General features: G+C 41.1%; 1 protein-coding gene across 1 annotated transcript in view; it reads right to left on the bottom strand.

The window, feature by feature from the left end:
- Positions 1–2,605: 2,605 nt before the first annotated feature.
- LOC146679722 (uncharacterized) overlaps positions 2,606–17,785 on the bottom strand; it is a 193,503-nt gene continuing 178,323 nt past the window's right edge. Inside the window, exons 10-12 of the mRNA XM_085450164.1 lie at positions 11,248–11,421; positions 3,798–3,844; positions 2,606–3,649 (exon numbers count right to left, since the gene is read on the bottom strand). Of these exons, the coding sequence (XP_085306290.1) occupies positions 3,105–3,649; positions 3,798–3,844; positions 11,248–11,421 (766 nt within the window). The 3' untranslated portion in view covers positions 2,606–3,104. The remainder of the gene's footprint in view (positions 3,650–3,797; positions 3,845–11,247; positions 11,422–17,785) is intronic.

The following is a 17,785-nucleotide window of genomic DNA, read 5'->3' as shown; positions in this document are numbered from 1 at the left end:
AGAAGCTCTTTATAAATGCTGCTCACTGCAGTCTGTTTACTAATAATGTCAAAGTGTTAGAAACACAGAAACATCAGAATGGTCTTTGTTCACAGAAACCTGTCTGGGATCCTTTGTTGTTCTTTTGATGCAGAGTTACATTATAAATATAAAGAGTTATTTCAGAGTCTCATCAGTTTTCCTGCATGTCTTTATTTAACACATCAGCAGGGCTGAAGCTCTCATGTTAAACACACACTGATCTATGGACACGTTCATGTGTTTCTAACAGAACCAGGCTGTTATCAGCCTGCACTAACATTATGTCACACACACTGAATGTAACAGTGACAGTTTACATCATCACACAATCAGCTGTGATTGTTTCACTGTCATCAAACGAGTCAACAGGAAGTAGAATCAATAGAAACCAATCATTTACTGACAGCATGTCTGATGGAAATAAGTGCAGATTATGTATGAAGTCTAACTGCACACAGTAACTGTGTTACAATAAGGACTTAACAGCGCCCTCTGCTGGAGTGTTTCAGTACTGCGTTAACTAGAATACACCACCTCCTCCTCACACCACCTGCTACAGCTCTACTCTTCTATGACTACAGTCATCCACAGCACTGATGTGAGGTCACATGGTTCATATGTAAGGAGCACAGCTGACCTCAGGTCAGTTTAATGACTGTGAGCAGCAGCTGTGTTATTGTCACTGTGACAGGGAGACACTCTCAGACACAGCGCTCATGTCAGCTTGTTCTCATGCAGGAGGATCAGGAGCTCCATGTTTGTCTTTCTGTTTGAATCATGATGTGTTTGTGCCATCAGAGTCTGTCATGAGTACTCAGGGTTTCACAGCAGCTCTTCTGGATGCTGACGAGGACTCCAACCTCATGTTTCACCTCTCTGAGCTTCTGATGTCTGTGAACACTCGTGTTTCTTCTCTGGGCTCATCTGGACAAAAACACCTTTCTGTGTTTGGCTGCAGCCTCATTCTGACTGACAGGAAGTGTGTTATCCATGAGCTGCACTTCTGTGAGGAAGTTTCCTGCTGTGTTTCCTGTCTGTGGACAAACACGAGTGTTCCAGCTGAGGACTTGCTTCCTTCCACCTGTCCATACAGGACATCACGCTGTCTGCAGCTCTGTAAATGCAGCTCCAGGTCCTTCCACGTGCTGCTCTGTATTTGTGCAGTTTGTAGTGTGTCCTGGGAAACGTAGCACACATGGTGTTCTTCTGCTGTTTCCTCCTTTCACTGAGTGTGAAACACTGACGCTGTGCTGTTGTTCACAGAGGGGAGCTGATTCTAGCTGCAGCTGGACTCTGTCATCTAACTGAATGTGTTGGTGCTGATCACGGGGCTCTGAGGGGGGAGCAGCAGGAGGACTCTGGATGCTGACGTCAGTGTATCTGTGGAAGCTCCCACAGCGTGTCTGTCATTCAATATTGTGCTGTATATTGTATCTATGCAAAGATGAACAGACTGTGTGTTCACTGGTCTCTGTGCTGCAGCTCTGATGTCATCATCACTCCCTCCTCCACCCTCAGCAGTCCCAGCATGCTGCTGTGGTGCACCCCACCCTCACTCTACACCTGAGCCACAGACCACACCCTCCACCTCAATATACACCACAGTTTTCTCTGCTGTGGAAATGAGATCAGGAGGAAATCATCATGATTATTATTTAATAAACGCTCACATTAATGTGGGCTTATTTGTTTCATATTAGAAACATTAGTTGAGTGTTTTTAGTATAAAATGGTCAAAGTCCCTCTTTTTGCTCCTCCCCTCACCTGTGGATGGGCGGTGCTGTTACCGTGGTGACAGCTTGGATGTGTTTCAGTCCTGCCTGGTTATCACTGCAGGAATCTTTCACATTTATTATAGGTAATAACTCTGATTTTTCTGTGTATTATGAACCAAATGTATCCTGATACACACAGAGATGGATGAGCAGAGGTTTTTTTTGCAGTTTATGTAGTTACTATGGACTTAATGCATACATATTATTAAAATTAGGGCTATAACAGTTGTATTGATGTATAGCAACTTGAAATGCTCCCACAAATGGCTCCACAGCATGTAAAAATATAACAAAAGCTCTGGCGGACTTGGTTCTGTGGTCAGTCTTAAAGGGTGAAGTTAAACTCTGTAATCTTCACTGTGTCACAGAGTTCAGTGAGTCCCGTTATTCACAGTATCAATCAGATCATCAGAGAACAGCTGATCAGCAATCAGTGGTGCCAACAGCGCCTCCTGTGGTGAGAGGATGCAATAATGCAATGTAGCATTTTTCCACTCAACACTTGCAGTCATGGAAACTGTCTGTTGGATCTGTGTGACGTTGCTTTCTTGGTTAGAGTTCCTCACAAATGTCCAGATGATTCTTCTAATGAGGCGTCGACCATGTTTGCAGCTCTTTGGAAGAAAACGTCGCCCTTTGCCATCCTTACTTTTCTTTGACTTCTTCAAATGCAGCTGAACTCCAGCTGGTATTTTCTTGGACTTTGCAGCTGTTTCTGGTCATCAGTTCATTCCTGCAAACCTCTGAAGCTGAACAACAATGATGCTGCATTGCTGGCTGATCCCAAAAGGTTGATTCTGTTCATCTGGACGTTTTCAGAAACGTTTGCTCACTGATCAGGTGACTTCTTCAGTCTCAGCTGACTGCAGCTTTACAAGCTTACAAACAGCACATTTGCACAATGACTGAAAGCAGCAGCACCTGATATATATGATACTAATATAATACATATACATATATAATCCATACTAATGATGAAGGAACTGAGCTCACAGTCCATTGTTCATTCAGTGAACTACTCAGTTTATTTTGGGCCTCAGAAATGCTCACTCTGTTTGTACATCACTGTCAGCAATAGACTCATTCTGCTGTGTGGACAGGAACACATGTGACATCACTTCCTGTTTGTTTGTGACTGAAGAGAAAGAAGTTTACAAGGAATCATTTAGAAGAGTTTCAAACATCAACTGATTGAATCCATGAATCTGAAAACGTGTTTGTGAGTGAAAGAGACAGACATGTACAGACTGAACTATCTGTTCAACAGTCAGAGTGTTTCTGTAACAGGAGACACTCTTTACACTCCACTCAGCACAGGGACACTGAGGAACCAGGAGACCAGAGTCTAAACCCAGGATAAAGAGTTTGAGTGAATGTGGTGTTGAAGGTGTGGAGGTGGATCAGAGTGTCAGAGGAGACTCTGTAGAAGGACAGAGTGCCAGCAGGACAGTCCACATACACTGCTGCTCTGTTAGAGACAGAGGAGGAGGAGGAGGAGGAGGAGGAGATGGATGTTTGTCTCTTATTGTGCCAGACAGACTGAGGACCATCATCAGAGCAGAACAGACTCCAGGACTGATCATTTCCTCCAAACAAACAGTCATCACTGCCTCCTTTCCTTCTGATGCTTCTGTAACTCACTGATATCTCAACGCTTCCTCTCCACTCGACCTCCCAGTAACAGCGACCAGTCAGACCATTTCTACACAGCAGCTGAGGATAAAAACCATCAAATCTGTCTGGATGATCAGGATATGACTGAAACTTCTCCACACATGTCACCTTCCTGTTGTTGTCAGACAGTTGGAGCTCTGTGTGCACTGTGTTTGTGTCGATTGTGAGTTGACAGGAATCTGATGGAGAGAACAAACACAATCCAGCTGCAGTTATTGATCCATCATCTGTTCATTGATTGACACTTTGATGATGACTCCTGACATGATGAAGATGGTTGAATGTGTGCTGCTTTGTTTTCATGAATCCCATTAAAAACACACTTACACTTCCTCAGACCTGGTCTCAACCATCGGACTCCAGCAGGCTCCACCCTGAAAGGAGGAGGGGGGTCAGAGCAGCACAGTCAGCATGCACACATGGACATTACATGGCTCTCACACACACACTGTTACACACTGAGCTCAAAGCTCGGCTCCACTGTTTTATTCAAAGAAATCTACATTTATTTATCAGCACATTTAAAAACAGCTTGAGCCAAAGTGCTGCACAGAGTAGAGAGAAAATAGGAAACATACACAGTAATGACTATAAAGACTGGTCAGGATTGAAAGCTACAGAGTACAAATGTGTTTCCAACCGGCTTTTAAAAATGTCCAGTGTTGGTGACGACCTGATGTGAAGGGCGACTGTTCCAGAGTTTGGCTGCAGCCATCGATAAAGCTCACCTCTGTTTTTACGTCTAGTTCTGGTCAGAAGCTGCTTATCTGCAGACCTGAGGGCTCCACTTGGATTCTTTTGTTAAAGAGAGATAAGATGGAGCCAATCCATTCACAGATTTAAAGACAACCAGATCTGGAAGTGGATTCTACCACGTACTGGTAACCAGTGGAAAAAGCTGGTGATGGGTCGTCTAGCACAGACCCACCGCTGGAACCAGACAATTGATGAGGGAGAGAACTGTGACAGCGCCGTTCCTTCACTTGACCTCAGTCGCTCTCGTCTGCTCCCTCGTAACACTGCTCTTTATTGAGCTTACATGAATATGCACAAGTTCATTATGACGTCTTACACAGGTATGAACAAAGAGTACCAGTCTGTGCATAGTGTGTGTCTGTGTGTGTGTGTGTGTGTGTGTGTGTGTGTGTGTGTGTGTGTCTGTGTGTGTGTGTGTGTGTGTGTGTGTGCGTGTGTGTTCCAGATGTGACCCTGTGACCCCAAAGCTGGTGCTAAGAGTCCAGCGGTCCCCCTAACAAAGGGCTCTTATACTTAACCAGACACAGAGCAGGTGTCCTCCTACACCAGGGGTCTCAAACTCGCGGCCCGCGGGCCAATTGCGGCCCGCAGGACGATAGTTTTTGGCCCCACCTTAATATGAAAATGTAATCTTAGTTTGATAATGTATGACACTTTACAGTGTTGTGGGCGGAGCTGAATTAACCCACCAATCAGGGTGGGATATGGATCTCAGGGGACACCAGCCGGGCTTGATGCAAGCAGGGAAACATTTCTCAATGAGTCAAAGTTCCAGCAGCGTTGCCCTGGAGTGTTTCTTTCTTTCCTGTGCCTGGCTGGCTTCCTCCTTTCTATTGGGCAAACGCCGACATTCGCCCCAGCGCGCTGCGTTCACAACACTTCAAAAAAAGTTGTTTTTTTAAGTTGCTGCCCAGCGGGACATTATACGTATATAGATTTATACACACGTCAGTGGGATTTAAAGTTATTTTTCCACAGAGAGAGATCTCATATTAACTCTCACAGTGATGCGTAGGCGGCGGGATAAAAGAAAAGTCATGAACTCAATGCAGCCCAATTTAGTCTGCAGTCACATAGCGACACCTGTTCATCGGCAACAACAGTCCCCGGTAACCCGGACTAATTATAGGGTCGCACCGTAATTTGTGGCTCCATGTTTTTATTTGCATCACTGCGTTTGCATTGCAGCAAACATGAACATTACATATATTTCAATATAATGTAAAATCAGTCAAAACAACTAACATCAGAAACAGCTGATGTTATTTGTTATATGTCACGGTGTCATTTCCGCTTCTTTCTCCTGTAACAACAGCCCGGCGCCGTGAGCAGTCGCCTTTTTTGCGCTCGCTATCCCTGCACTTTCTACCATCTGCAAACGCCACGGTGTTCGTGTCGTCATGAAAGACATGAACATCGAGCGTAAAAACAAAGGAGACTGCTACCGGCTTTTTATCTGCCGATCGCCGTGCTACGGTTGCAAGAAAAAGAAGCAGAAATGACGTTCTCTACGCGTTGAGACGTTCCCCGTCCGTCGGCTAAACGCTTGATTGAAACTTCAATGCGACAGTGACACCAAGTAGAATTATAAATGTCACATAGCCCCAAACATGTCTTTTTCAAAGCCTGCGGTGAAGAGAAAGGTTGGTGATGAGCACCGACAATTTCAGGAAAAGTGGGAAATGCAATATTTCTTTGTTGAGCACAGGGGCACCCCGACCTGTCTTATTTGCACAGAGAAAGTTGCGCTGCACAAGGAATACAATTTGAAACGTCATTACACAACTAGACATGCTGAGCTGGATGCAAAATACCAGGGAGACGAGAGAGCGAACCGGGTTGCCAGTCTTAAAACAGATCTACTGAGGCAGCAAGATTTCTCCAAGAAAGCAACCAAAGAGAATAATGCAGCAGTCGGAGCCACGTGGTTAGTGAGATGATTGCTAAAGCAGGGAAGCCATTCACAGAAGGTGCATTTGTCTAAAAGTGCATATTGCAGGCTGCAAATATAGTCTGTCCGGGAAAGAAAGGTCAGTTTAGCAACATCAGCCTTTCTGCCAACACCGCAGCAGATCGCATTTCTGACCTGTCAAGTGACATTTATGACCAACTGTGTGAGAAAGCCAAATGTTTCAGTGTATACTCAGTCGCTCTTGATGAGACCACAGACATCACCGACACTGCCCAGCTCCCAATGTATGTCCGTGGTGTTGATGACAGTTTTGAAGTGATGGAGGAGCTGCTCACAGTAATTCCAATGCATGGCCAGACCACCGCTCAGCAGATATTTACAAGCTGTGTGATGCCATTGAGAATGTTGGTTTGCCATGGAAGAGGTTTGTTGGAATAACAACAGATGGAGCGCCATCAATGACAGGGAGGAAACATGGACTGGTGGCACAAAACAAACTGGAAGAGGAAGGCGTGGAGGAGGCCATTGCTCTGCACTGCATCATCCATCAGCAGGTCCTTTGCAGCAAATGCCTGAAGTTTGACAATGTGATGTCTATTGTTGTGAAATGCATCAACCAAATCAGATCCAGGGGCTTAAAGCACCGAAGGTTCTGTGCTTTTTTAGAGGAAATGGAGTCAGAATATGGGGATGTGCTCGACTTCACTGAGGTACGTTGGCTCAGCAGGGGAAATGTATTAAAGAGACTTTTTGAGTTGAGAGCAGAAGTGAAGCCTTCATGGAGAAGGATGGAGTTAGTGTTCCTGTGCTAACTGATCCCAAATGGCTCATGGACTCAGCTTTTCTTGTTGATATGACACATGAGCTTAATGTACTGAACAAGACGTTACAAGGCCAGGGGCAACTTGTCAGTGCTGCCTATGACAACGTGAGAGCATTCTCCACAAAACTGGCGCTCTGGAAAGCTCAGCTCTCTCAGACAAACCTTTGCCATTTCCCAGCATGCAAGGCACTCGTGGATGCAGGCACACCATTCAGTGCTGACGAGTATGTTGATGTCATTTTGAGGCTACAGGAGGAATTTGATCACAGATTTGCTGACTTCAAGACACACAGAGCCACCTTTCACATTTTTGCGGACCCCGTCTCCTTTGATGTGCAAGATGCCCCTTCTGTGCTTCAAATGGAGCTCATTGAGCTGCAGTGCAACTCTGAACTCAAAGCAAAGTTCAGGGAGGTGAGTGGAAAAGCAGACAAGCTTGGACAATTTTTGAGAGACTTGAGCCCTAGTTTCCCTCGGCTTTCCCGAATGTTCAAGCGGACCATGTGCCTTTTTGGTAGCACATACTTGTGCCAAAAGCTCTTCTCCACTTTGAACTTCAATAAGTCCAAGTACAGGTCCAGACTTACGGATGATCAGCTTCAAGACATACTGAGGGTCGCAACTGCTTCCTCCCTCAGGCCAAATCTGGCTCGGCTATGCGAGAGGAAACGCTGCCAGGTCTCTAGCAGCAAGGAGTAGGCAAGAGAAGCCATGTTCAGAAGAACAGTTCATTTTCTACAGTGTTCCATTCATGTTCAGAAGAAGGTTATAGAACTGTTAATACAGACATTTCAATCTAAATACAGCAGATATAGAAGACTGAAAGATACACACAAGTTCACTGACTAAAAATATCTTATTATTATTTTATTTATGTATTACAGATTGATTTATTTTCTTATTAATTCTTAATTTGTTTATTTATTTTTCATATTTTGTGTTAAAAAATAAAAATAAAGAGATTTGAGAAGATTGGAATTTTTTAACCATGCCTTTCTTGTGGAAAACCTAATGCGGCCCAGCCTCACCCAGACTCTGCCTGCAGCGGCCCCCAGCTAAATTGAGTTTGAGACCCCTGTCCTACACCATAAATCAGTAAGACAGGGTACGACCTCTCTCATGGCACCAAGTGGTGTGTGCATGCCAGAGCACTCTGGAAGGCACACAAAGTCTTTACAGACTACTAAGGATCGAACCTCTATCATCATGCAATCGATTATAAAACTCTAAGCATATATGAGTAAATATTTCTAAGCATAAATGACAATCAACAATATAAACCTTACAGCTGGTTTTAATAACAGAATTCATTTGTTTCTCAAACGAGAAAGAGCTATCGAGAAACACTCCTAAATCTTTAGTTCTTAACTTTTCCAGTGGGCCAAGGTCAACATTATCTGCTAATGCTAAATAGGCTGCCGTTATTAACTAATGCTAATTTGACATGAATTAGCATTATGCACTAATGCTAACACTTACTTTTTTTAAAAATGTGAGTAGCTAATGCTAACACTATTTCCCTTAACTTTATAACAATGTGAACGGCTAATGCTAACACTCTTTTCCCTAGCATTATAACATCTGAGCTGCTAATGCTAAGTAGGCTGCCATTAGCACCTACGTCTAATTTAAGGCAAATACGCATTAGCAAATATTGCTTTATAACAATGTGAGCAGCTACTGCTAAATAGCATTAGCTAATAACAGCAGTCTAATTTAATGCAAGTTAGCCTCATTTGCATTACAACGATGTGAGGAGTTAACGCTAAGTATGCTGCCATTAGTGGCTAATTCTAATTAGGGGTGAATAAATATTACCAGCTAATGCTAATATCGTATTCTCTTCCCTTTTAACAATGTGAGCAGCTAGTGCTAGGTAGGCTGATGCTAGCAGCTAATGCTAAAGCTAATTTAATGTGAATTAGCATCACATTAGTGAGGAGTTAATGCTAAGTAGACTGCCATTAGCAGGTAATGCTAATTTTAGGTGAATAGGAATTGGCAGATAATGCTAATACCATATTTTCTTGCTTTATAACAATGTGACCAGCTAATGCTATGTAGGTTGCCGTTATTAGCTAATACTAATTTGAGGTGAATTAGCATTATCCCCTTATGCTAACAATGTTTTTTCTTACTTTTTAACAATACAAGTAGCTAATGTGAACACTTTTTTTTTTTATTGAATTCTAATTTTTCCCTTGCGATGTGAAGAGTTAATGCTAAATAGGATGCCATTAGTGGCTAATTCTAATTTTAGATGAGAAAGCATTAGAAGCTAATGCTAATACCATATTTTCTTGCTTTATATCAATATTTGTAGGTAATGCTAAGTACGTAGCCATTATTAGCTAATGCTAATTTAGGTGAATTAGCATTATCCACTAATGCTAACACTGTTTTTGCCAACTCTTTTCCCTTGCATTATAACAATATGAGCAGCTAATGCTAAGAAGGCTGCCATTATTAGGTAATGCTAATTATTATGTGTGTTAGCATTATCCGCTGCTGCTAGCAATGTTTTATCTTACCTTTTAACAATATCAGCAGCTAATGCTAACACTACTTTAATTTCAGTTAAACCTACTTAGCATTAATTAACTTCATTTAGCATTAAGAACTTTTTGCTATAGGGTACCATTAGTGGCTAATGCTAATTTTAGGTAAATAGAAATTGGCAGCTAATGCTAATACCATATTTTCTTGCCTTATAACAATGTGACCAGCTAATGCTAAGCAGGTGCCATTATTAGCTAATACTAATTTGAGATGAATTAGCATTATCCGCTTATGCTAACAATGTTTTTTCTTACTTTTTAACAATACGCCATTAGTGGCTAATTCTAATTTTAGATGAAAAAGGATTAACAGCTAATGCTCATACTGTTTGCTTTGTAAGAATGACAGCAGCTAATGATATGAAGTCTACCGTTATTAACTAATGCTAATTTGATGAGAATTAGCATTATCCGATAATGGTAACTCTTTTCCCCTGCATTATAACAATGTCAGGAGTTAATGCTAAGTAGACTGCCATTAGGGGCTAACTCTAATTAGGGGTGAATAATTATTAGCAGCTAATACTAATACCGTTTTCTCTTTTTCCTTATAACAACTTGAGCAGCTAATGCTAATTTGATGCGAATTAGCATTATATTAGTGAGCAGTTAATGCTAAGTAGGCTGCCATTATTAACTAATACTACGTTGACGTGAATTAGCATTATGCGCTACTGCTAATACTGTTTTCTCTTACTTATTAAAAATGATAGTAGCTAATACTAATACTCTTTTCCGTTGGGTAACAACAAAGTGAGGAATTAATGCTAAGTTGGCTGCTTTTAGCGGCTTATTCTAATTAGGGGTGAATAATTATTAGCAGCAAATGCTAATACCGTTTTCTCTTTCCTTATAACAATATGAGCAGTTAATGCTAATTTGATGTAAATTAGCATTATATTAGTGAGGAGTTAATGCTAAGTAGGCTGCCATTAGCAGCTAAAGGTAATTTGAGGTGAATAAGCACTAGTAGCTAATGCCAATACCCTTTTCTCTTGTGTTATAATGATGTGAAACGTTAATATTGTTCTCAAACAACAGAATGAGAATGAAATATTGATTCTAACAGGGCCCATAAACAGCATTAGCTTAGCAGCATTAGCTTATCAGAGTCTCCATCATGGTCACACAAATCCTTAGCGGAGCAAAGTGGCCTACTTAGCAATAGCTGCTGTAGAAAGCAAAGGGAAAACAGTATTAGCATTAGCTGCTAAATGTGCACTTGAGAACAAATCTATTGTGAATTCAGCCGTGAATGTAGTGTTTCCAGTAAGCTTCCATTTCCAAATGTTAGCTGCTCCTGTCTGCCTCTTTGTCACACACACAGACTGAAATGATTCACAGCCTTGTTTCATCCTTCTGTCAGTGTCACTGACTGTCACTGTGACTGTGGACATACAGCATGGGAAACACACACATGGCTGATACTTGTATCTAAAGTTACAAAATGTTGTCTCTGTCCAAATATTACCTAACTGTAAGTCTACTTTTAATGAAACTCTCAACATGACTTATCAGTTATCATTAATGTTCCTGCAAACAGACTCCTTGAAGACCCCCTACATAAATATCCATGTACTATCCAGCTAGACTAGTGTGTCTGTCCCTGAAAATATTCCTGCATGTGTGATTGTTCATGTCTCATCTGCAGGAAACAAACAGGAAGTGAGTGAAAGACACAGGAAATGATTCCAGCTCTTCCTCCTATATCAGACATTCTCTCCATACCTGAGAGTGTCCAGTCTCCAGCCTGGATCCTTCAGTCCAGCCGACAGAAGCTTCATTCCTGAGAGACCTGGATGATTGTAGCTCAGGTCCAGCTCTCTCAGATGGGAGGGGTTGGAGGTCAGAGCTGAGGCCAGAGAAGTACAGCCTTCCTCTGTGATCAGACAGCCTGACAGACTGCAGACACACAAAACAACAATCCATCTGTTATCCATCTCTATAGCAGCATAACTAAGTGATGGTTCAGGGTCACCTGATCCAGCTCTAACTATAAGTTTTATCAAAAAGGAAAGTTTGAAGCTGATCGTCAAAGTAGAGAGGGTGTCTGTCTGCTGAACTCAAACTGGGAGCTGCTTCCACACCCAGTCCAACATAGCCAGGCTTTCTTTGCTGCTTTGACAAAACCTCAAATCCCAGTCAGAGATGGTGAGCATCATCACAGTGATGATCATTTCTCTGTTAACCCAGGCTTTCTGCTTCAGGATCTGTGCACGCTCACAGAACAAGGAGACCTTTAAACATCATTTCACTAAATGGATGGACTGAGCTCAGCCTACAGATGAACTGGATAAATAAAGATTTGACCTCAGTGTGCTCAGTGTTCCTGTCTATTCCTAACATATTCCTAACATGATAGCTGCACTTTAGAGCTCTAAAACTGGAACTGACACATATTTAAACTCCACATGTTACTCAGTACATTCAGTTCTGACACTCGCCCACAGTCCAACAAAGGAAACATGGAGATCACATCAGTTTGTCACCAAAGTCTAATTATTCCAGAGGGCAGTGTTGATACAACTAAAGTTATTTTTAAGCAAAGTTGAGTTTTTTATCGTCGGAGTACTTCAAGTCTGAAGTATCATTTAAATGCATTACACGCTGTTGATGGCAGCAAACAAACCACCCAAACAAACAGAGTTGGGAGGCTTGGGCAGACTACGTAGATTCAGCTAGTGGGAGGAGTCAAGATAAACCAAAGAAAGACAAGCTAACAGACGCCACAGTGAAGTGAGTAGCTACAAACTGCAGGCCGATTAGTGTTGTTGAAGAAGTCGGTCTGAGGAACGTTCTTAGGATCAACAAATGACGGCATGTATGAGCCTCCCTCAAGACGCACCATCACAAGAAGAACACATGAGCTGTAGAAAAAGGAGAGACTATGAAAGCCACGGCGTTACAACGTGCACCAGCTGTTGGTCTCTCTGGAGACTACTGGGCGTGGCTGGGTAACCATGGTTACTTGGGAGTTACAGTACATGATATTAATGAAGAGTGGGAGCTGCGTTCTATAGCAAACAATTTGTTATGAGGTAATCAGCTGATCTTACTTTAACCGGAAGCCCTTCACAATAATTGCAAAGCCTTTATTTTGTCCAACTACCATCAGTTCGTCTGTACTGATGGTAACTTAAAGTCACACTAATGTCGTTTAGTTTCTATAGTTTATGTAGTGGAAGTATACTACAGTACTCTGATCACTGATAGGATAGATTTATGTAGATATACACCTTTGTGTTTAACATTACTGCATTATAGTACTGTGATCTTTGACCTTATATATGGTTATGTTAGCTATACTGACGTATGCATATAACTGGATATGTATCTTATCTATTCATCTTATTTGTCATGTATTTGTATTGTGTACTTCCTTTTTGTAAGAAACCACACACGTGATCACAGCCACAAGAATCAATCAGTGAAAGAATAAAGTGCCTCAAACCAAACCTTAAGCTCCTTATTCCACACGCTGGGCCTTCAGTGGTGCTCTGGCTGACACACCAGAGTGACTGGAGTGCTAAAGAGTGAATCGGACACACCAGTGTAATCCCTGATATCTCCACTACATTTAATCGTCCTTCAGCCTGTGGCTGCAGTTAGCTGGTCTGCTAGTTAGCTGGTGTGCTAGTTAGCCGGTGTGCTATTTAGCCGGTTCGCTAGTCAGCTGGTGTGCTAGTTAGCTGGTATGCTAGTTAGCCGGTTCGCTAGTCGGCTGGTGTACTAGTTAGCCAGTGTGCTAGTTAGCCGGTTCGCTAGTTAGCTGGTCTGCTACTTAGCTGGTTTGCTAGATAGCCGGTGTGCTAGTTAGCTGGTGTGCTAATTAGCAGAAATGTGACTTTACAGCTCGGCCTCACTCACTGACATTAGTCAGATATGACTGAATCTATATCACACTTAAAGCTTTCTGTAAATGAAAGGCTCAGTGAAAACGAGGCACTTCAGTCAATTTTAAAACACACACTCTGAATATAACCTGATCCAGACCAGGTTATAGGTTCAGCATCAGTAACCACGGTGATGTAGCCAGGTAAACACTTATGCATTTATGCTCACAATCACTCCAGTTAACCCAGCATGCATGTTTTTGGACTGTGGGAGGAAGCAGAGAACCTGAAGACAACCTACACAGGCCACACTATCACCCTTATTTACAGAATTATAATTTAATTGGGTGATAAAGTAAAGAAAATAAATATTTTAATAAAAAAATATTCATAAATGAACTATTATTCAAGTAAGTAAGTAGAATATATTTATATAGCACATAATCTCGTTTGTATAGAAATGTCTTCATCTGCTTTTTCAAAGAGTCAGTGGAGTCTAGACAGCATAAAGATAACAGCAGGGAGTTCCACAGCCTCGGTGCCTGAAAAGCTCGATCCCCACGTGTGTTGAACCGAGTCTGTGGGACCAATAGTGACCTCTGACCTAAAGACCTAAGTGCTCGGTATGAAGCATGAGGTTTCAACAGGTCAGAGATGCACTGAGGAGCTTCACCATGTACAGCTCTAAAAGTTATGAGTATAATGTTAAAATGAACCCTAAAATTTAGTGGCAACCAATGAAAAGAAGCCAAAACTGGAGTAATGTGTGACCTCTTGTTTGTGCCAGTTAAAAGTCTCGCCGCAGCATTCTGTACAGTGTGAAGCTCCAGAGCTGATTTGTTGAGACAAGTAAAAAGACCATTACAATACTCCAAGTGAGTAGAGATAAAAGCATGAAGAATCATCTCAAGTTCTGCCTTTGACACCAGTCTGAGTTTAGAAATGTTTCTTAGATGATAAAAACAGTTTTGAAACAGTTGTTTAGAGAGTTTCTCAAGCAACATTGAACTGTCGAAAATAACACCTAAGTTTCTGAGACTCGATTTAATGGAAGGACCTAAAAACTGATCTGCTGCCTAATTTCTGAAGACATGTGATCAGGAGCAATGATCAAAGTTTCTGTTTTATCCGTATTAAACTGGAGAAAGTTGAAGTTTCACAATTATTTGATTCCTGAAAGACAATTATTTAAACAAGAAAATGTATCAAACTGAGAATCTTTGAAAGAACAGTATAACTTAATGTCTGAATGTCATCAGCGTAGAGATGATAAGAAATATTATTGTAATATCTGATAATTTGGCCTAGAGCAGGGGTGGGGAACTCCAGGCCTCGAGGGCCGGTGTCCTGCAGGTTTTAGGTCTAACCCTGGGTCAGCACACCTGAATCAAATTCATTACCAGGCCTCTGGAGAACCTCAGGACGTGTTGAGGAGGAATTTAACCATTTAAATCAGATGTGATGGATCAAGGAAACATCTAAAAACTGCAGGACACCAGCCCTCGAGGCCTGGCGTTTGTCACCTGTGGCCTAGAGGACGTATATAAACCAAAAAGAGAATCGGGCCTAAAACAGATCCTTGAGGTACCCCAGAAGGCAGAACGGATGTTTCAGACAACACATGATTCATACAGACAGTCAAAGATCTCTCAGATACAGTAGATACGACAAACCATTTTAAAGCAACACCAGTAATCCTGAACAAGTCCTTCAGCCTATTTATCATGATGCTGTGATCAACAGTATCAAAAGCAGAGGAGACATCCAACTCAGTGCACTCTCCAGAGTCTGCTGCCATCAGAATGTCACCACACACTTTAAGTTAAGCCATCTCAGTGGAGGACAGTTTACAGAAACCAGACTGGAAAATGTCCAGAACACTGTTTTTCTCCAGAAAGTCGTTAAGTTGTTCTGCAACTGTTTTTTCCACGTTCGTTCAATGATTCATTACAATCAGATTTAGTATAGACTGGTACACGAGGAATATCAGGAGAGACAATTTTCATAATTGTATCAAACAATACTTTGGTTCTTTTCTGAAGCCATTAGATTTGAAAACTATTCAGTTCCAGCTTTTTTATCATGTTGTTAAGTGAGGATATTGATTCCTTGAGATGTACTCGATGAACCTCAAGCTTGGAAGCCTTCCATAAACGTTCTAACTTGACAGAATATCTCTTGAAATTTTGAGTATTTTCATTTATCCAGGGATAGAAATTTGAAGAATGGACAACACTTTGCTTCAGAGGTGCCGCTGTGTCTAAATAAAATGGACAAAGTGTTGTCTCCAGGAGTTTAGCTGATTTAGAGTGGCCAGGTACGGTGGGTGTGCTCCGGTTAAAGAACACGGAGGCAGACTTCCAAATTCAGGTGATTTATTCGGTCTGTAGTGAGGATACAGTCACCTGACCTAAACCCAGTGGAGATGGTTTGGGATCAGTGTTGGGCAAGTGACTTTGAACAAGTAATTATAGTTAGTAGTTACCAAGAAGTAACTAGTAACTATTAGAGATGGACCGATCCGATATTACGTATCGGTATCGGTCCGATACTGACCTAAATTACTGGATCGGATATCGGAGAAAAATAAAAAATGTAATCCGATCCATTAAATATCACGAAAGCACCTCACAAAACTTGCAACACGCCGTAACTCACCTCAGAACGTTAGCACGTCGGAGCAGTATGCATCACGTGATAGAGCGGCTGTGGCATGTGGGACCTGTCGGTGGTCTGGATAGCATTTGGAGCTTCGCTAGCAACCCGGCATTTCATCTCCGACAAAGTTATCCCGAGAGAAGTAAAGCAAGTGTGTAAGTCCATCTCTGAATGTTTGTAAAGCATTCCTGCGTTAAGCTTAACAAACGACTGCCTCTTCTTGCTGCTACTTCAATCATGAAACTGCTTAACGATCAGCTGATCGGCTTTTCTGTCTCGAGTCCGTCTCTCTTGTTTGTTTTTGGCCCACTTTGCACCAGAAAGAGGAAACCAGCGGCTGAACAACAGCAGCACGTTTAAGCTTGATAAGCTGTTGTTACAATTTATTTAATATTACTTTCTACACCAGGATCTTTTTCTACGTAGCTGACGCTGGTAACTGTGCAGGGGCGGATCTAGCAAAGTTTAGTCAGGGGGGCCGATAGGGCATTAACAGGGAAAAGGGGGCACAAAGACATACTTTTCTTTCTTATTCTCATTTAAAATGTCTAGCTTTTAATAAATAATTATCTGACACCCAAAGTTTTAATTTGATGTAAAAGGAATAGCAGTCAATTACTGTATATAGTGACTATTAAGTCTAATATATATACCCTAGTAAGCTATAGTACTTTTTCCTTTGGGAAGGTACCATCTGTGCAGTCTGCAATTTTGTTGAAGAAAGATGTTGAATCTATTTAATATTTCTTGAAAAATAATTGATTTCTGTGCATTTTTTTTCACACTGCATCAAATTAAGGTTGATTACGTCGATTAAGCATCATGAGGTGGAGCGTGAGGGGTGGTTCCCTATTTTTTTTTTATTTATTTTTGTTGTTGCTGGGAGTTGGAACCCTATTAGTTAGGTTGCTTAATATTTATGCTAAGTACTCTTTAAAATACCAGAATAGGGAGGATGGTGTAGGTTTAAGTTTATTAGATTGATCAGTATTGCTGAACTATGAAATATTTTTTTTTGCATACAGGTATAACAGAATAGCTTTAGTGTAGTTGTTGTTTTAAACTTTAGTATGAACTTATACAAAATGCAGCAAGATATTTAAAAAAACAGTTTTGTTGATTAAAAAACACTATATCGGATTCATATCGGTATCGGCAGATATCCAAATTTATGATATCGGTATCGGTATCGGACATAAAAAAGTGGTATCGTGCCATCTCTAGTAACTATACTACTAACTATAGTTAACTCTACGTAGTTACTTAGAGTTAAAATATTGTAAGTCAGTTACTAAAAGTAATTAATTACTTGAAAAGTAACTATTGCGTTACTTTAAAAAAAAATGTTCAACCCTCTGGGGTCCAGGGTATAATTGGCCATTTTTAACTACTTTTGATTTGACCTCTATATTCCACCTTTAAAAACTATTTACTTTGCCTGTTTGGTATCATTCTTTTCAGCACAACCTCACGTGTCTGAATTTACAGTTATGTTTTCATTTTGACATACTGTATTAACACAATTGACCTAAAATCAGACAAAAAACAATATGAGTAGAAAAAGTTATATTTTTTACTGTTACAACCACAAACATGTTTAATAAATCATTAACTTGAAATCTAATAATTTTAATATTTTAATAATATTTTAATAATAATAATAATAATAATAATAATGGATTGCATTTATATAGCGCTTTTCGGGCCTTAAAGTGCTTTACAATACCACTATTCATTCACTCTCACATTCACACACTGGTGGAGGCAACTACAGT

Source organism: Copadichromis virginalis, unplaced genomic scaffold (genome assembly GCF_057382275.1).
Source record: "Copadichromis virginalis isolate Kocher_CV1m ecotype Utaka unplaced genomic scaffold, C_Virginalis_male_GT1.1 unmapped_scaffold_1, whole genome shotgun sequence".
Classification (NCBI taxonomy): Eukaryota; Metazoa; Chordata; class Actinopteri; order Cichliformes; family Cichlidae; genus Copadichromis; species Copadichromis virginalis.
Note: the sequence above shows the minus strand (reverse complement) of the source record. Positions and strands in the feature narration are given on the sequence as shown.